This window comes from Raphanus sativus, chromosome 4 (genome assembly GCF_000801105.2).
Source record: "Raphanus sativus cultivar WK10039 chromosome 4, ASM80110v3, whole genome shotgun sequence".
NCBI classification, from domain to species: Eukaryota; Viridiplantae; Streptophyta; class Magnoliopsida; order Brassicales; family Brassicaceae; genus Raphanus; species Raphanus sativus.
The window spans coordinates 43,112,410-43,127,042 of NC_079514.1; the positions used below are offsets into that span (position 1 = coordinate 43,112,410).

General features: G+C 39.0%; 2 protein-coding genes and 1 pseudogene across 4 annotated transcripts; 2 read left to right on the top strand and 1 right to left on the bottom strand.

Moving 5' to 3' along the window:
* Positions 1-703: 703 nt before the first annotated feature.
* LOC108849735 (voltage-dependent chloride channel 2, chloroplastic-like) lies at positions 704-2,485 on the top strand. The gene is made up of 4 exons (XM_018623337.2): positions 704-1,494; positions 1,568-1,735; positions 1,816-2,022; positions 2,119-2,485. Exons 1-4 carry the CDS (start codon positions 796-798, stop codon positions 2,293-2,295), a joined length of 1,251 nt encoding a protein of 416 aa, XP_018478839.1. The 5' UTR covers positions 704-795; the 3' UTR covers positions 2,296-2,485.
* A 167-nt stretch (positions 2,486-2,652) lies between these two features.
* LOC108851298 (uncharacterized) lies at positions 2,653-5,720 on the bottom strand. Of its 3 annotated transcripts, none has more exons than XM_057009027.1 (6): positions 5,541-5,720; positions 5,187-5,365; positions 5,033-5,082; positions 3,972-4,938; positions 3,605-3,877; positions 2,653-3,526 (listed from the first exon to the last, which is right to left on the bottom strand). In XM_057009027.1, exons 2-6 carry the CDS (start codon positions 5,332-5,334, stop codon positions 2,925-2,927), a joined length of 2,040 nt encoding a protein of 679 aa, XP_056865007.1. In that variant the 5' UTR covers positions 5,335-5,365; positions 5,541-5,720; the 3' UTR covers positions 2,653-2,924. The 3 variants fall into 3 exon arrangements, with proteins under 3 accessions (XP_056865007.1, XP_018480207.2, XP_018480208.2); XM_018624705.2 differs by having other exon boundaries at positions 5,187-5,372; positions 5,541-5,719; XM_018624706.2 differs by having other exon boundaries at positions 3,605-3,874; positions 5,187-5,372; positions 5,541-5,718.
* A 3,629-nt stretch (positions 5,721-9,349) lies between these two features.
* Positions 9,350-13,372, top strand: LOC130511667 (U-box domain-containing protein 33-like; annotated as a pseudogene).
* Positions 13,373-14,633: the final 1,261 nt, after the last annotated feature.

Below are 14,633 nucleotides of genomic sequence, written 5' to 3' on the forward strand. Positions count from 1 at the left end.
TTGAGCAGCTTTAGCTTTAGCAGCTGGAGTCAACTTAGTCTTCAACTTCTTCTTCCCAACTGAGAATCCACCTTTCTTCTTCTTACCACTTCCATCAACCTTTTTGACAACAGAATAAACCAACCATAAGTTTAACTAAACTTTAGTCACAGCTGGCTCTACTAACAAGATTCAATACATGTAATCAACAACACTATATACGGAAATATGAGATAAAAGGGCTACTAAAGGTGCTTACTTTCATCTTGTTCTTGTTGGCCTGAAGCTTCTTGATCTTCTTGTCCTGTATTTCTTTCTCCTCTGCAAATCGAAACATTTCATTGAGAATACATTACACATAGCGAATTTGTATTGATTGTTTAAGAGATTGATCAAAAGAAACATACTCTGGAGATTGTACTCGTGTTGCTTCTTTCTCTTGGCTAAATTGTTCTTCTTCGACATTCTTTCTCCCCTTCCAATCAAACTCTGCTTCTTCTTCGAAGCTGATGCGCGGCACCGATAAACCCTATATTTCAACAAGAACGACAAGTCTAAAACGACGGCGTTTTATAAGTTTATGGGCTTAGAGAAAGATATAGCCCATTTATACTCAAAACTAAGCACGTACGTTATAACAAAAGCCCATTTAAACCGAACAACGACGTCGTAACAGCCTTCCCACCAACAGTTCCAACGACCTTCTTCCACCTAACCACTCCCTCTCTCACTTGTACACTATGCAAAGCAAATTTGCATGCGTCTCTTCTTCATCGTCTTCTCCACCAAACCCTAGACTTCGATTTTCCCGCCAAAATGTATCAATCAATGAACCTATCCTTCTCTTCCAACCTCACCCACCGATCTCTCCTCCTCGAACGACGACGATTACGCCCCGGAATCTCCGCCAGACCCCGCAATTTCAAACCTTCATGCGTCTCCTCCGATCCAGACTCCTCCTCCGAAGATTCTTCTCCGATTAACCTCTCCACGAAGCTCGTCTCCCTCCTCAAAGCCGTCCCGGACTGGTCAGACGGGATCAAGGAGAGGCGGATGCAGCAGAAACGATCCCTCTACACTCACGAGAACTGGGTCAGACACCGGAGCTCCCTCCGCCACCTCCGCCACGTGTCCTCCAGCGCCTCTTCCCGCGTCATACTCTCTCTGATCCCTCCCGTCTTCTTCTTCACCACCGTCGCCGTCCTCATCGCCGGGTACAACTCCGCCGTGGGTTCGGACTTGCTGCCTAGCTTCTTCCCGGTGCTCCGAGCTTCCTCTCTGCCCTACCAGCTCACCGCTCCGGCTTTGGCTCTGCTTTTGGTGTTCCGCACTGAGGCTTCGTATTCGAGGTTCGAGCAGGGGAGGAAGGCTTGGGTTAAGATTATAACAGGAACTAATGATTTAGCTAGGCAGGTTGTTTCTTCCGTCAACGGCGGATCCTCCGGTGATGATGATGAGTTGATTATCAGAGATGCGCTTTTGCGTTACATTGCTGCTTTCCCTGTCGCGCTTAAGGTCTGTTTGTCGTAGTCTCTTTGTCATGCTTTAGGTAGAGGGAAAGGTTGATGATTGATTGGTTATTGTGTAGTGTCATGTGATATATGGTTCGGATATAGCTGATGATCTCCGGAATGTGGTAGAAGATGATGATCTGTCTCTGATCCTTCAATCAAAGCACCGTCCACGCTGTGTCATCCAGTTCATTTCCCAAAGCCTTCAGCTTTTGAATCTTGACAGTACAAAGATTGATGCTTTGGTACTTCTATTAGATCCTTAAAGCATATTCCTTTTTTTACACAGTGTTTTGGTGCTCAAGTTTGATATTTTTCTTTACAGGAATCGAAGATGCTGCAGTTACAGGAAGGGATTGGTGTGTGTGATCAACTAATGGGTATCCCTATTCCACTTTCCTACACACGGCTAACTTCCAGGCTCTTAGTCTTATGGCATCTTACACTCCCTGTTATTCTCTGGGATGATTGTCACTGGAATGTTGTTCCTGCTACTTTCATCAGCGCTGCGTCTCTCTTCTGCATTGAAGAAGTACCTCCTTACTCCCTTTCTCCTTCACTAATTATGCTTTGCCTAACTTATTATCAAATCTTCTAATCTGTACGTGCTTGACAATATATCATACAGGTGGGTGTTCTTATAGAGGAGCCGTTTTCTATGCTAGCTTTAGACGAGCTATGTGATATGGTGCTTAGTAACATTGATGAAGCTGTTAAATCCGAGAAGGTCATACGGAATCGGATCATCGCAAAGAAAAGGATGCGTGAAATTAAGCACTCTTCAAATGGTTGGCATAAGTCTTGAATGAAGACAATCTACTCTGCGTTTTCTCATATGAGATGTAAACAGAGAGTATGTGATACCTTTAACTTAGGTTTGCTAGTACTAGGTATTGAATGTATAACACGTAGTTGTAGTAGGGAAACTTTACCTTTGTAGTTTATATATGTGTGTATTGTGTTGTTCTTGTTCATATGCAGTTTCTTTAATCGCTCTTACCGAGTGTAGATGTTATGTAACAAATGATCAGATGGTTTAGCCAAAGCCACATGAGGCTTCCTGTGATGTCTCTCTCTCTCTCTCTCTGTTTATTTCTCTCTTAAACTCTAAACCTACTGATGATGATCCATTATAGCTTCCCCTGTAGCAGAGATGTTCCTCTTATCTAAGCTCAAGCCTCGTCTTATTCATCCTCATATAAAAAAACAACATACAAAGAACATTCACAATCACAACTGAACTCAAAACTCTACAGAAGCCAAAATAGAAAAGAAAAACAAAAGAAACGTTTGTTGCTACTAAAAGCTGTGGTTGTGGGTATCTACACAAAGGGAAGCTAGACCTTGTCCATCCATGGAAGTGGAAGTGAAACTATACAGAGTAAACAAACGAGCCTCTTGACCATCATAAGTGTCTTTCTTGTAAGCACAAGTTTACTTTCTGGTACTGACTGTTGACTGGAACAAGTCAGTGCAGCTGCTGATGATGATCTCTTCTAATAGTTCATCAAGGATTATCTCACCTGTTTGAGAACCGATGCAGCCGATATCAAAACCTAGGTCCATCCAGCTCCCAGTCCTAGCCAGGTCTTTCCTGACTATCTGGTCTAACGTGTGAGGAGAAGGCAAAGGTAAGAGATGCCAGTAAACCTCTTCTTGCACCACTTCAGCAACGTTTTCCATGTCTGGGCCAAACCGGACTGCAGGTTTGGCGAGTGAGATCCAAGGGCCATCATGTCCACAAAACTCCATAAGAACTTCATTGATACAGTCAAAGAGGAGTTTCTTGTCCGTGCAGAAGTTTGTAGGATAGAACTCTACGTCATCCACTAGAGCTTCCTCAAGAACCTGCTCCAAATAAAAGGATCTCACCAAAAGCTCTTCCCAGTTCAACTCTGAGGACTTGACCACTGCTTGGATGTATGCAAGTGCCAATTCTTTGTCATTCATTCTATCTTTGACTTCATTGTCTTTCTCTGATCTTGGAGAATCAGGCTCGTTGAAGCGTATGCACCTTGGTTGCAACCGACTTTCAACTGATTTAAGTCAATGAAAAAGGTTAGCTCTGAACAAAATTTTGATTAAAATGCTCAACTGATGTGGCAAGGCAATACCTGAAGAGAGCCTGGAGCTGTTTGGACTTGTGTCATCATCTGTAAAGAAAGGCTCAAGAACAGACACAGGACTTGACTTTCCTGGCACATCAGTGGCATTGTCTTGGCACTCAGACACAACCTTTTCTAGTGGTTGTGTCTGCTCATGTTCATCATGAGTTTCAAGCTTCTCTTCATCAACATATGCATCTTGGTGTACAATGCAAGAGCTAACTGCTTCAGACAACGAGTCCAAGACAGTCTTCTCTTCATCCCTAGTGTCTGAAACGCCTGCTGATTACACATTTAAAACAGTTAGTTTCATTTTGTCAATCTGAAAACTTACCAAAGGCTGAGAAAGAAACAGGTCAGAAGAAAAAAGAATCACCTCCGGGACAAGTTGAAGCTGTTTCCTCATGTTTGGTTGAATCTTCTGAGCTGCATTCTTGAATATTTGGTTTCTCGGTTATCTGATGACCAGCAAACTCATGCGCTAGTGTCACTTTTGGACTGTTCTCTGGTGTAGAGAACTCAGGGAGAGCAAGAATCTTCCCAAGGATTCTTGGTGCTTCTTTATCAGGTGAATCAACATCTGCAGCATCTCCTTCTGCAAGCATTTCAGATAGATGTTTCTTGGCTGCAATGTATATACCACACATACTCTTCTTTGAATCTTCTTTATCAGCCTCATTATTTGAAGAAATGTCAGGCAATATCTCTTCAGCTGAAACATGCCGCCTGGAACTATTCTCTATCTCCTCTCCCATACAAGAGTTGTCAGAAGACAATGCATCAGCATTGCATGGATTCTTCTTAGGAGAAGATTTTAGTCTTCTTCTGATTCTATTGAGAATGAAGCTAGACCCGGATCTCCCATTCTTGGCTTTGTTGCATGTAGCATGTGTTCCAGGTGATGAACCAATAACCAAGTCAGTTGGCTCAGGCTTCAATATTACAATTGTTTGTGTCTCTTTGATCCTCTGAGAATCTCCTGAAACTGGTGAAGTACCAATGTCCCGGAATGATCCTTGTTTAGAATCCAAGAACTGAGATGCATCCACAAGGCTCTTGCAGTTCTCTGCTTCGTCGCTGTCCTTCTGTGTCTGAGCTATCAACCGCTTTATCAACTCGCTGAACTTCTCTTCTGAATCATCATCATTTATTGAATCAGCATCATCACTCTGATGATCATATGGTTTCTTGTCTGCATGATCATTAACATCCTCACTGTTGGTTTTGCTGCATGTTCTGCTTCTCTTCTTCTCCTTTGTCTTTCCTCTGCATTCTGTATCACACTTTTGCTGAGTCTCCTCTTCAGTGAGGTTCTTGACACTCTGCATTTCAGCTTCACTCTCCTGAGACAACAAAACACAAACAATCTAAATCAGTTTCTAACTCCCCACAACAATTTTACACAATAAAAACAAATTTGATTCTCAAATCCAGTACCTCAAAGTCAGAGTCACAGGTAAGGTGCTTCTCCACCTTAGTCTCAACAACTGCATTGTAACATTAACCAACAAAGTGAGAATCCTTATTCTTTTTTTTTTTGGTTCAGACACATTTTCTTAATGATGTCCCAAAAGAAAAAAGAAACTGAAACCTATGATTCTTTTGCTGCCACGTTTCTTATCCATCAAAAGCTTATGGATAGATCCACCATGTCTGAAATCAAACATGCTGTTCATAAACATCCAAACACATCCTATCCCTTCTCTTGAAAGTTGTCTTCTGTAAATCTCTTTCTCCATTAAAACACCCACAATGCTCTTCTTCTTCTCTCTGTTTTCTACAGAACAGTTTTTATATTTAAAAAGGAAAGATACCAAAACTGTGAGTACAATCAAAGAATAACATGTCTGAATCAAAACTGATTATTATTGTATGATTCATTCATGCAGTGTTGATCAAAGAAAGAAGAGAATATAAAAGAAAAGAAAAAGTACAAAGATTTAACCTTTTGGAATCTGATCCAATGCTTGCAAGAAGAGGAATGCAGATATAAAGAAGTACTACTGATAATGATAGTACTCTGCCCTACTCACTTCAAGTTCTGCCTCCATTGTTAAGAAGAAATGAAACTTATAATATTATTGTTTTACAGAGTTCACATAAATGCGGCTTAATATAATAAGAAGAAACTCACGAGAGGTGAAGAAGCTCGAAGCACGAGAGTAGATGGTTTAGTCAAAAACGTGTCATCTAGTAGACCCACTTCCAACAAGAAAAATATTTATTTAAGTAATACCCAGAGAACCCTGAAAAAAATACAACAGACTTTTTTAATTAAGAAAATCGACAATTGGCATCAATTTACATAGAGTTTACATTGTAAACGACAAGAACCAGATTACTTTATACGGAGGTTTCATCATTTACACGTATAATGTAGTAGTAGTCTTTAAACTAATACAAGAAAACTCGATTAGAAAAAAAAAAGTCAAGAACCTACTTTGTTTAGTTACAATATTATTTATTATATTCCCTAAGAGTTTATTTCATTTGCCAAAAATGTGGATACAAACCATTGTAGTAGATTTACACATAAATATATGTCACTGTGTGTGTGAGTGAGTGACTGTATATGTAATAAATGAGTGTGACATGGTCGCGGAGTCGGTAGGTAATGGTCCTCCGTTGAGCCAAGTTGTCCGAGTGGGTTACCATACGGCAACAAGTGTGTCGGGAAGGGTAAACTCGTCAATTTTTTACCGTTATTTCTTTTTTTTGCGCACTCACCGTTATCTATAGTATGAATGAAATAGTCAAGTGTTAAGTCCCAATAATCGTATTGTTTAATCAATACCTCAATCCCTAATAAATGTCTTCACCGATGAGCACGATCGTTGGATAAAACCGAAAAATATTTCGCCGGCTTAACTGGTGAAATTGTCAGAATCAATTTATGTATATATATATATACAAGTAGCAGAACTGTGAACTTTTATTATAAATTTTTTATTAATCGTACTAATGGAAAATATTGCGGTCGATCAGAAATGCGGAATCAGAACATGTTTGGTCATTTTATGAAGTATGACCTACCAAAAGCGACATAATTCAAAGAGAATGAGGCTATTGCAATATTCAATGCTTTTCACTAGTATTTTTGCCGTGTTATCATATGCATGGCTAATAGATTATTTGATAAATGTTGGAAAATATAAGGAATAGTGCCAAACAGACTCTCACGATTGTCAAATTCCATTTATAAATATTTTGAACATGTGTATATTATACTATCTTTATGATAATTACAACAACGATGTTGATCCTTGTTTGGACCACACCCAGTCTGATCCTTTTGACAGTTTTGATACGTGTGTATGGATCCATACACATAAATATTTCTTTACAATATGGTTTTGTAGTTTTTCTCTCGTCGTTATGCATGCACCAATTTAGTAGCTGTGATGTCCATTCATGATTTTATCTTAGGCCAATGAAGTGAAAAAAGAATGCAGCCTCGCCACGCTACAATGTTCAATCAATACACATTTTTTATTATCATGATAATTATTTTTGTTTATAGTAGTACCAAGATAAAAGACAAACGTCATTAACAAATGTGCGTGCAATGAAGATCGTGAAAACAAAGGGACCAATGGTTTCTTGTATACTACTTGCACATGACAGCAGATGAAACGACGATACTGTGGAGAATTACGAAGCATATATAGTACTCACGGTCACAGACCTTTTCGTATCTCTTGTCTTTGAGTGCATGTGAAGGCTTTTTCTGTGCATCGCTTTCATGGCCAAGCAATGTTTCGTTGTTCTTGTTCGTTCTTAGGTACCATCGCCGAGTTAATTACTTAAACTGGAATTTACAAGGATAGAAATAGCAAGTTAGAAAGCTAACAAAACGTTTTCAGTTGCGTCATGTGTAATTAAATGCATCATAGTTTTCTTGACTTTTTGAGATTATATGAAGTTTTGTTGTGGTATGTTGATTGTATAGAGATTTGCCATCATAATGTTCTACCTAACAGAGAAAAATGATAGATTAGTATTATAAAACAAGCGTGCAGCGGTTGGTTGCCATATTATAACTCTATCTAGACACCACATTAATTTAGTTTAGGGTGTTTGGTAACATAACTAATCATCATAAACAGTCGACGATTATAGCGTAAAAAACAATGATATGCACGACTCTTATGATCTTATCTTAAAACTTAATCATCTTTGATGTTGTTAACCATATGCATTATCCCAAAATACGTAGAGGACTACGGCAAATCGAACACTTGAGGCTTTTTTTTAATGACACACTTATGGCTACCTAAAACAAGGAAAAAAATACTGGCCATTTCAAACCAAACCAAAATACTGGCCATTTCAAGTTTTAAAAAGCAAACCTTTTGGATTCACACTGTTACAAACGTTTGGATTTGGACGTAGAACTCAAACCGCGCTTAAATAGTTCACTAAGGCCCATACATCATATGGTCCATTTAGTATTAACTTTTCATTTTTTCACTTAGACCCTTAATACAACTAGGCCCGGGCTTAGTGATTTTCCAGCTAAATAATTTTATTGATATTTAAAATAGGTTTACAAATTTTGGATAAGAAGTTTTGAAACAAATTATATCATAACTAGTAATGTGTGTTATTTTCAAAAAAAAATAAACTAAGGATTGAATTCGTAAAATTATATTTTTATTTATCATTAATAATTAGTGGTTAATATTACACCATAGTATCTACAAATTTATATCTTTTTGTTGTTTTCTTTCTTTTCCATATTAATTTTTCAACGTCATACAAGTAACCAGACTTAAAGTGTGATTTTGTGTGTTTTGTACTCATAATAAAAACCTTTTTTTTTTTATGAAACAAACATATGACAACCAATATGATTCATGTAGGAATTTTGCTTCTCAAAAAATGTTAAGAATTTCTAAAAAAAAAAAAAGTTAAGAATTCCGGTTATCGTGAAGACTAGTCATATTCAAATAACGTTTTTAATTATTTTCCTAACATGATCAAACGTGCATAAACAAATTCAAATTGCAGTTTATGATAAAGCTTTCGACGAATGAATAAAGAGATGCTACATTCCCAAACCGTATATCCCAAGTTTGAAATATTCAACGATAAAATATAAATAATATTCTGTTTTCTCTTGAATTAAATTATTTTGGCTAGTTGATAAACTAGCATTGTTGTGGATGTGCTTCGCCTGTCTTCATATAACGAGACAACCTTTTATTTATTTTTAAAACCCCTGCCAATTACGTAATAACGTTCAATAAGAAAATAAAATTCCATTGCGGCCCCAGGGAAAATATAGAATTCAAATGAAAATGACAAGGGAATAGGCATTTTCAGGAATATCCCAAGTATTTTACATTATATAACATGGTACAACCACACACGGCACATTAACTATTCAACTAGTTCTAAATTTATCAGGAAAAAAACTCTTCAGATATGTTTTCATCTACATCATCAATGCTCATCAAATATTCCAAGAGATAAAATACTTAAATATTCCTAAGGACAAGATAACATATCTTTTTTTTTTTGAAAAAAGGGGAAATTGCCAAAGGAAAAGGTATATATTGAAGCTTACATATGTTTTTTATATAATTAGGAAATTAAACTCGAATAATTAGGAAATTAAACTCGAATAATTAGTCTGACTAAAACATATCAATTACAGTGGACAAATAAAAAGCAAATTCATCTTATGATTAAGTACACGTGTCTTCAATCTGTTAAAGTAGGACCCTCCCATTATATAAGTAATACCGTGCGCTTGCATACAGCAGAACAATCTCTGTCTCTTCTCTTTATACGCTCTCATTTTTCGACCACGTCACGTTTGAGCACCAGAAGAAGGCACATTCAAATCACCAGGAAGCTTCTTCGTTTTTGGTATGTAGTACAAAGCAATTGCCTTTCTTACTCAATTTTAATTAATTTTCTCTGAGAATCTCCGAGAAAAAAGTAAAAATAAAAAAGAAAAAAAATCTCAGTTTCATGTCTTGCTTGTCTTTCTGTCCGAAAGACTATAACTTTTTGGTCAATACGTTTCGAAATCGATACCAAACTCTTCTTACTTCCTCCTTATCCGTAGAATCCTCTAGGGTGTTTCACTATGATATTCAAAGTGTCTTGCTTTTTGCTCTGTAGTCAATAAAGCCAATCACTTTATTGAGTTCACTGCTTGTTGATTCGTGTTGTGCAGTGATGTGGTGAATTCTTAGTTCCTTTGTTTGTTTTGTTTTGTTGTTGTGTTGGATTTAGGAATCTTGTTTGTAGGATTGAGTAAAGTTGAGACCTTTGAGCCCTTTGTGGAGAGAGAGCTTTTTTTCACACGATGGCTTTGGTGACTCCAATTCCAGCTATGACCGAGCGTGCTGGATCCATGAGATTCCATGGGATCACTAGCCCTGGATCGAGGTCAAGTAGGAGCAGCGTCACGGAAGAGCCCGTCTCGCGGCTGATAGAGGAGAAGATCTTCGTAGCTGTTGATAAACACGTGGCCAAGAGCAAGTCTACACTCATATGGGCGTTGCAGAACACTGGAGGGAAGAAGATTTGCGTTATTCATGTTCATCAACCCTCCCAAATGATCCCAGTTAGTAAGTATCCATTCTCTTTCTGTAGAGCCTTTTAGTTTGTGGTCACTGATTATTCTCTTCTTACTGTTTTTTTATATTCATTGAACCTTACCTTTCCTTTCCTAGTGGGCGCGAAGTTTCCAGTTAGTTCTGTGAAGGAGGAAGAGGTCAAAGTTTTCCGGGAGAAAGAAAGGGAGAAAGTACATATGATCCTAGACGAGTATCTTCGTATATGCTACCAGAGAGGGGTATGTTATATGTCCCTGTATAAGGAGACTAGTTTAGTTTCATTGGTTGGCTACCATTAGGATCATAGTTTCCTTATGATAGTGTATTTACTTGATAGTTTTATTTGCTTCTAGAGAATAATGGAGTCTGAGTTATGATTGTTAGGTGAGGGGAGAGAAGATGTTTATTGAAACAGAATCCATAGAGAAGGGAATTGTGCAACTTATTTCGGAGCTGGGGATCAAGAAGCTTGTCATGGGAGCAGCAGCAGATAGACACCATTCAAAGTATGCCAACTCACTGAAACAACTCTTGTAGAGCTGTCTCACTCTTTATAATCTTACATGTTTTGTGTTTCCCTAACCTAACAGGAAAATGACGGAACTCAAGTCAAGGAAAGCCATCTTCGTACGCCGACAAGCTCCTACACCTTGTCAAATATGGTTTACTTGCAAAGGATACTTAATACACACAAGGTTCGTGTATTTTTAATTTTTTTCTTAATTGGACTGTACGAGCCAGGCATGTGGCTAATGTGATACCATTGTCAGGGAAGCTGCGGATGATACTGAATCAGAGTACGCATCTCCACGTCCTTCCATAAGTGCAAGCGATCTACTTCAAGCTTTCTCTACACCAGTCTCTCGAGTACATAGCAATGGAAGTTCAACTGAACACAGTGAGAGGGTGTCTAACGGTTCTTTAAATAATACTACTGATGACGAGGATAGAGAGTTGGACGGCAGGGGAGTAAGGGGAAGCGCAACGGTCATGAGCACAGTTGATGAGAATTCAGGCCGCTCATCTCCCTCTAATTTTCCGGTATGCTATCTACTTTGTTAATGGTAAAAAGCAATGTGTTCTCTCAGCTGTTCAGCAACTGGTGTACTATCATTTGTTGCAGGATGGTGTGGATGATTCCTTTCATGATAAAATCAGACAAGTAACGTCAGATGCTCAGAGTTCAAAACGAGAAGCTGCTGCAGAGACTGTTAGGCGTCGGAAAGGTGAAAAGAGTGCACTTGATGCAATCAAAAGGGTGAGAGTTTCCTTACAAATGTACCGTTTATGTTTGCTTGCGTATCACTCAAAAAGAGATTAGTAGGCTTATTATGGTGGTGGTGCTTCTAGTTAATTCTGATATTGTTGCTAATGATTGATTATAGGTTAAACAATCAGAAAGTGCTTATTCTGAGGAGTTGAAGCGAAGGAAAGACACCGAGGCAGCAGTATCCAAAGAGAAAGAGAGATTCGTAACGATTAGAAAAGAACAAGAAGCAGTCACGGAAGAAGTGCAAACCGCAACGGCACAGAAAGAGACGCTCGAGAACCAGATAGCAGAAGCTGATGGCACGATGGAGAAGCTAAACCAGAAGCTCGACGTAGCCGTGAAGCTGTTACAAAAGCTAAAGGAAGAACGAGAGGAGCTGCAGACAGAACGTGACAGAGCTCTCAGAGAAGCCGAGGAGCTAAGCAGGAGCCGCGCAGAGACTACTTCAACGATAGAGCAGTTACCTCAGTACTTCACTGATTTTACCTTCTCAGAGATCGAGGAAGCAACTAACTGCTTTGATTCGACGATGAAGATTGGTGAAGGAGGGTACGGAAGCATCTACGTTGGTACGCTGCGTCACACTAAAGTGGCTATAAAGATATTGAATCCTAAAAGCTCGCAAGGTCCCGTGGAGTATCAGCAAGAGGTTGATGTGCTAAGCAAAATGAGGCATCCGAATATCATTACACTGATTGGAGCTTGTCCAGAAGGGTGGAGTCTTGTCTATGAGTATCTACCCGATGGAAGCCTTGAAGATAGGCTTACTTGCAAGGACAACTCTCCACCGTTATCATGGCAAAACCGTGTACGGATCGCCACTGAAGTATGCGCAGCGCTTGTCTTTCTTCACTCCAACAAAGCTCATAGCTTAGTACACGGTGATCTAAAGCCGGCGAATATCCTCCTCGACGCTAATCTCGTTAGCAAGTTGAGCGACTTTGGAACATGCTCGTAGGAAGCAAGAGTGATGTCACAGGCACACAGCTGGTTACTTGGATCCAGAAGCTTCTAGCAGCGGAGAGCTAACACCAAAGTCAGATGTTTACTCGTTTGGGGTAATACTATTACGGTTGTTGACAGGGAGGTCTGCTTTGCGGATAGCAAACGAAGTGAAGTATGCGCTTGATTCCGGTTCGTTAAACAACGTTTTGGACCCTTTTAGCTGGTGACTGGCCCTTGTTCAGGCCGAGCAGCTTGCTCGCTTGGCGTTGAGATGCTGTGAGGCTGTCGGTGAGAATCGTCCGGACCTTGCTACTGAAGTCTGGAGGGTGCTTGAACCTATGAGGGCTTCTAGCGGAGGATCTTCGTCTTCCATCTCGGACGTAACGAGAAACGCATAGCTCCTCCTTACTTCATTTGTCCCATTTTCCAGGTAACTTATTGACTGTTATATACTCTGAAGGCTTATGTATGAGTTTTTCACTGAGACTAAAACTCGTCTTGTTTGTTTAAAAAACTTGTAGGAAGTCATGCAGGATCACAACGTAGCTGCAGATGGTTTCACATATGAAGCAGAGGCTATAAGAGCGTGGCTGGACAGTGGACATGATACTTCACCGATGACCAATGCCAAGCTTTCCCACAACAGCCTGATCTCTAACCATGCTCTTCGTTCTGCAATTCAGGAGTGGCTTCAACATCATTGTTGACAATGAAAATCCTTCAAAAGCCCTCAGCCCATGTTTCATGCTTGTAATCTCTCATGAAAAGAAGTTTTCTTTGCATTCATGCATACGATCTCTCCATAGATAGCATATATTGCCTACTTTGTCAAATCATAGTGTAAATCCTCTATATTTGTAAGATGAAAAAAGAAAGGCTGGTGAGATTGTGTGTGTATATGTGTTCCATATTTGTCACATGAAAAAGGTTATAATGTTTATAATGTTTGTGCCAGTAGAACTACTGATATAATTGGCTCTCTTAGCACAAGGATGAGCCTCCAGGTTATGCCAAAAAAAGTCCAGAGCAACAACTATGACTTTTAACTTGTAACTGTTGATTTTTTTTTAATGTTATCTGAGCATCTAAGATTTGTTCTATATATGGCATAACAATGTTTTGTATTTAATTTACAAAGAGATGATCTCACTGATGATGTAATTGCTTAGCTAAACATATATTCAGGAGTGAATTGAGTCCTAAAATACTGGTTAAGATAAAGACTTGCGTGTAGGACTAGTTTTACTCTTGAGAGAAGTCAGTTTTGCTTGTTTAAAACAGTGATCATTAATAAACTCTTCTGACTAATCTTAATTAGTAGGTTGGCAGCTAGGGCCTAGGGGCATGACGTTGGGCGTTACAGAACACCGGAGACAAGTTCTGAATGTTCACCAGCATCTCAACAGAAAAGACAAGGATAAGGATCCTGGGCAAGCATCTTTCACATATGCAAGCACATAAGTGATATTATCCATTTTGTTTTGAGGAGCTGACTGTTGATACTTTAGGTCAGTGTAGAGAAGATACACATCGAAATGGACTCGGTAGAGAAGAGGATCATCAAATTGATCTCAGAGAAAGGTGTAAAGAATTTTGTCATGGTAGCTACATCAACTAGACAATATTCAATGTACATTAGACATAGCTCTATTTGGATTTTCATCTTTCTTGTTATCACACATAACGTTCTTGTCTTGTCTGCTTCTAATGTTGTGTTTCTTTTTCCAGCAGATGCTCTTTGGACTCTGACAAAAGTCACAAAACAGATAATAAACAAATTAAAAGAAGTACAGACAACCATGTCTAGTTAACCACATTCTCGGACATTGTTTCTCATGATTATAATATATTTGGTATATATAAAAAAGACATTAATATTCTATAGTTTCCTCTCTCGCCATTGATCAAGTCTTTTTCCATATTATATATATAGAGAACGGTCGAATATTCGAAGGAACAGAATCTTGAGGTGCTCAGCCATTGGATATCTTCTTATCCAAGTAAACGGGAACGATGGTGCAGAGGAAACTCTGTGCTAAAAATCTCTCCACACAAAAAAACTTGCTCTCTTTCAGGCTATGGAGGAAGAAGCAGCAGCCACTAGTCAGATACTCGAAGAGAAAATCTATGTCGCAGTTGGTAGAGAAGTATGGAAGAGAACATATCAAATCTCATGTGGGCATTAGAAAACTCCCAAGGAAAGAAAATCTGTATCCTTTCATATCCACCAGCCTTCTCCAACGATTCCTGT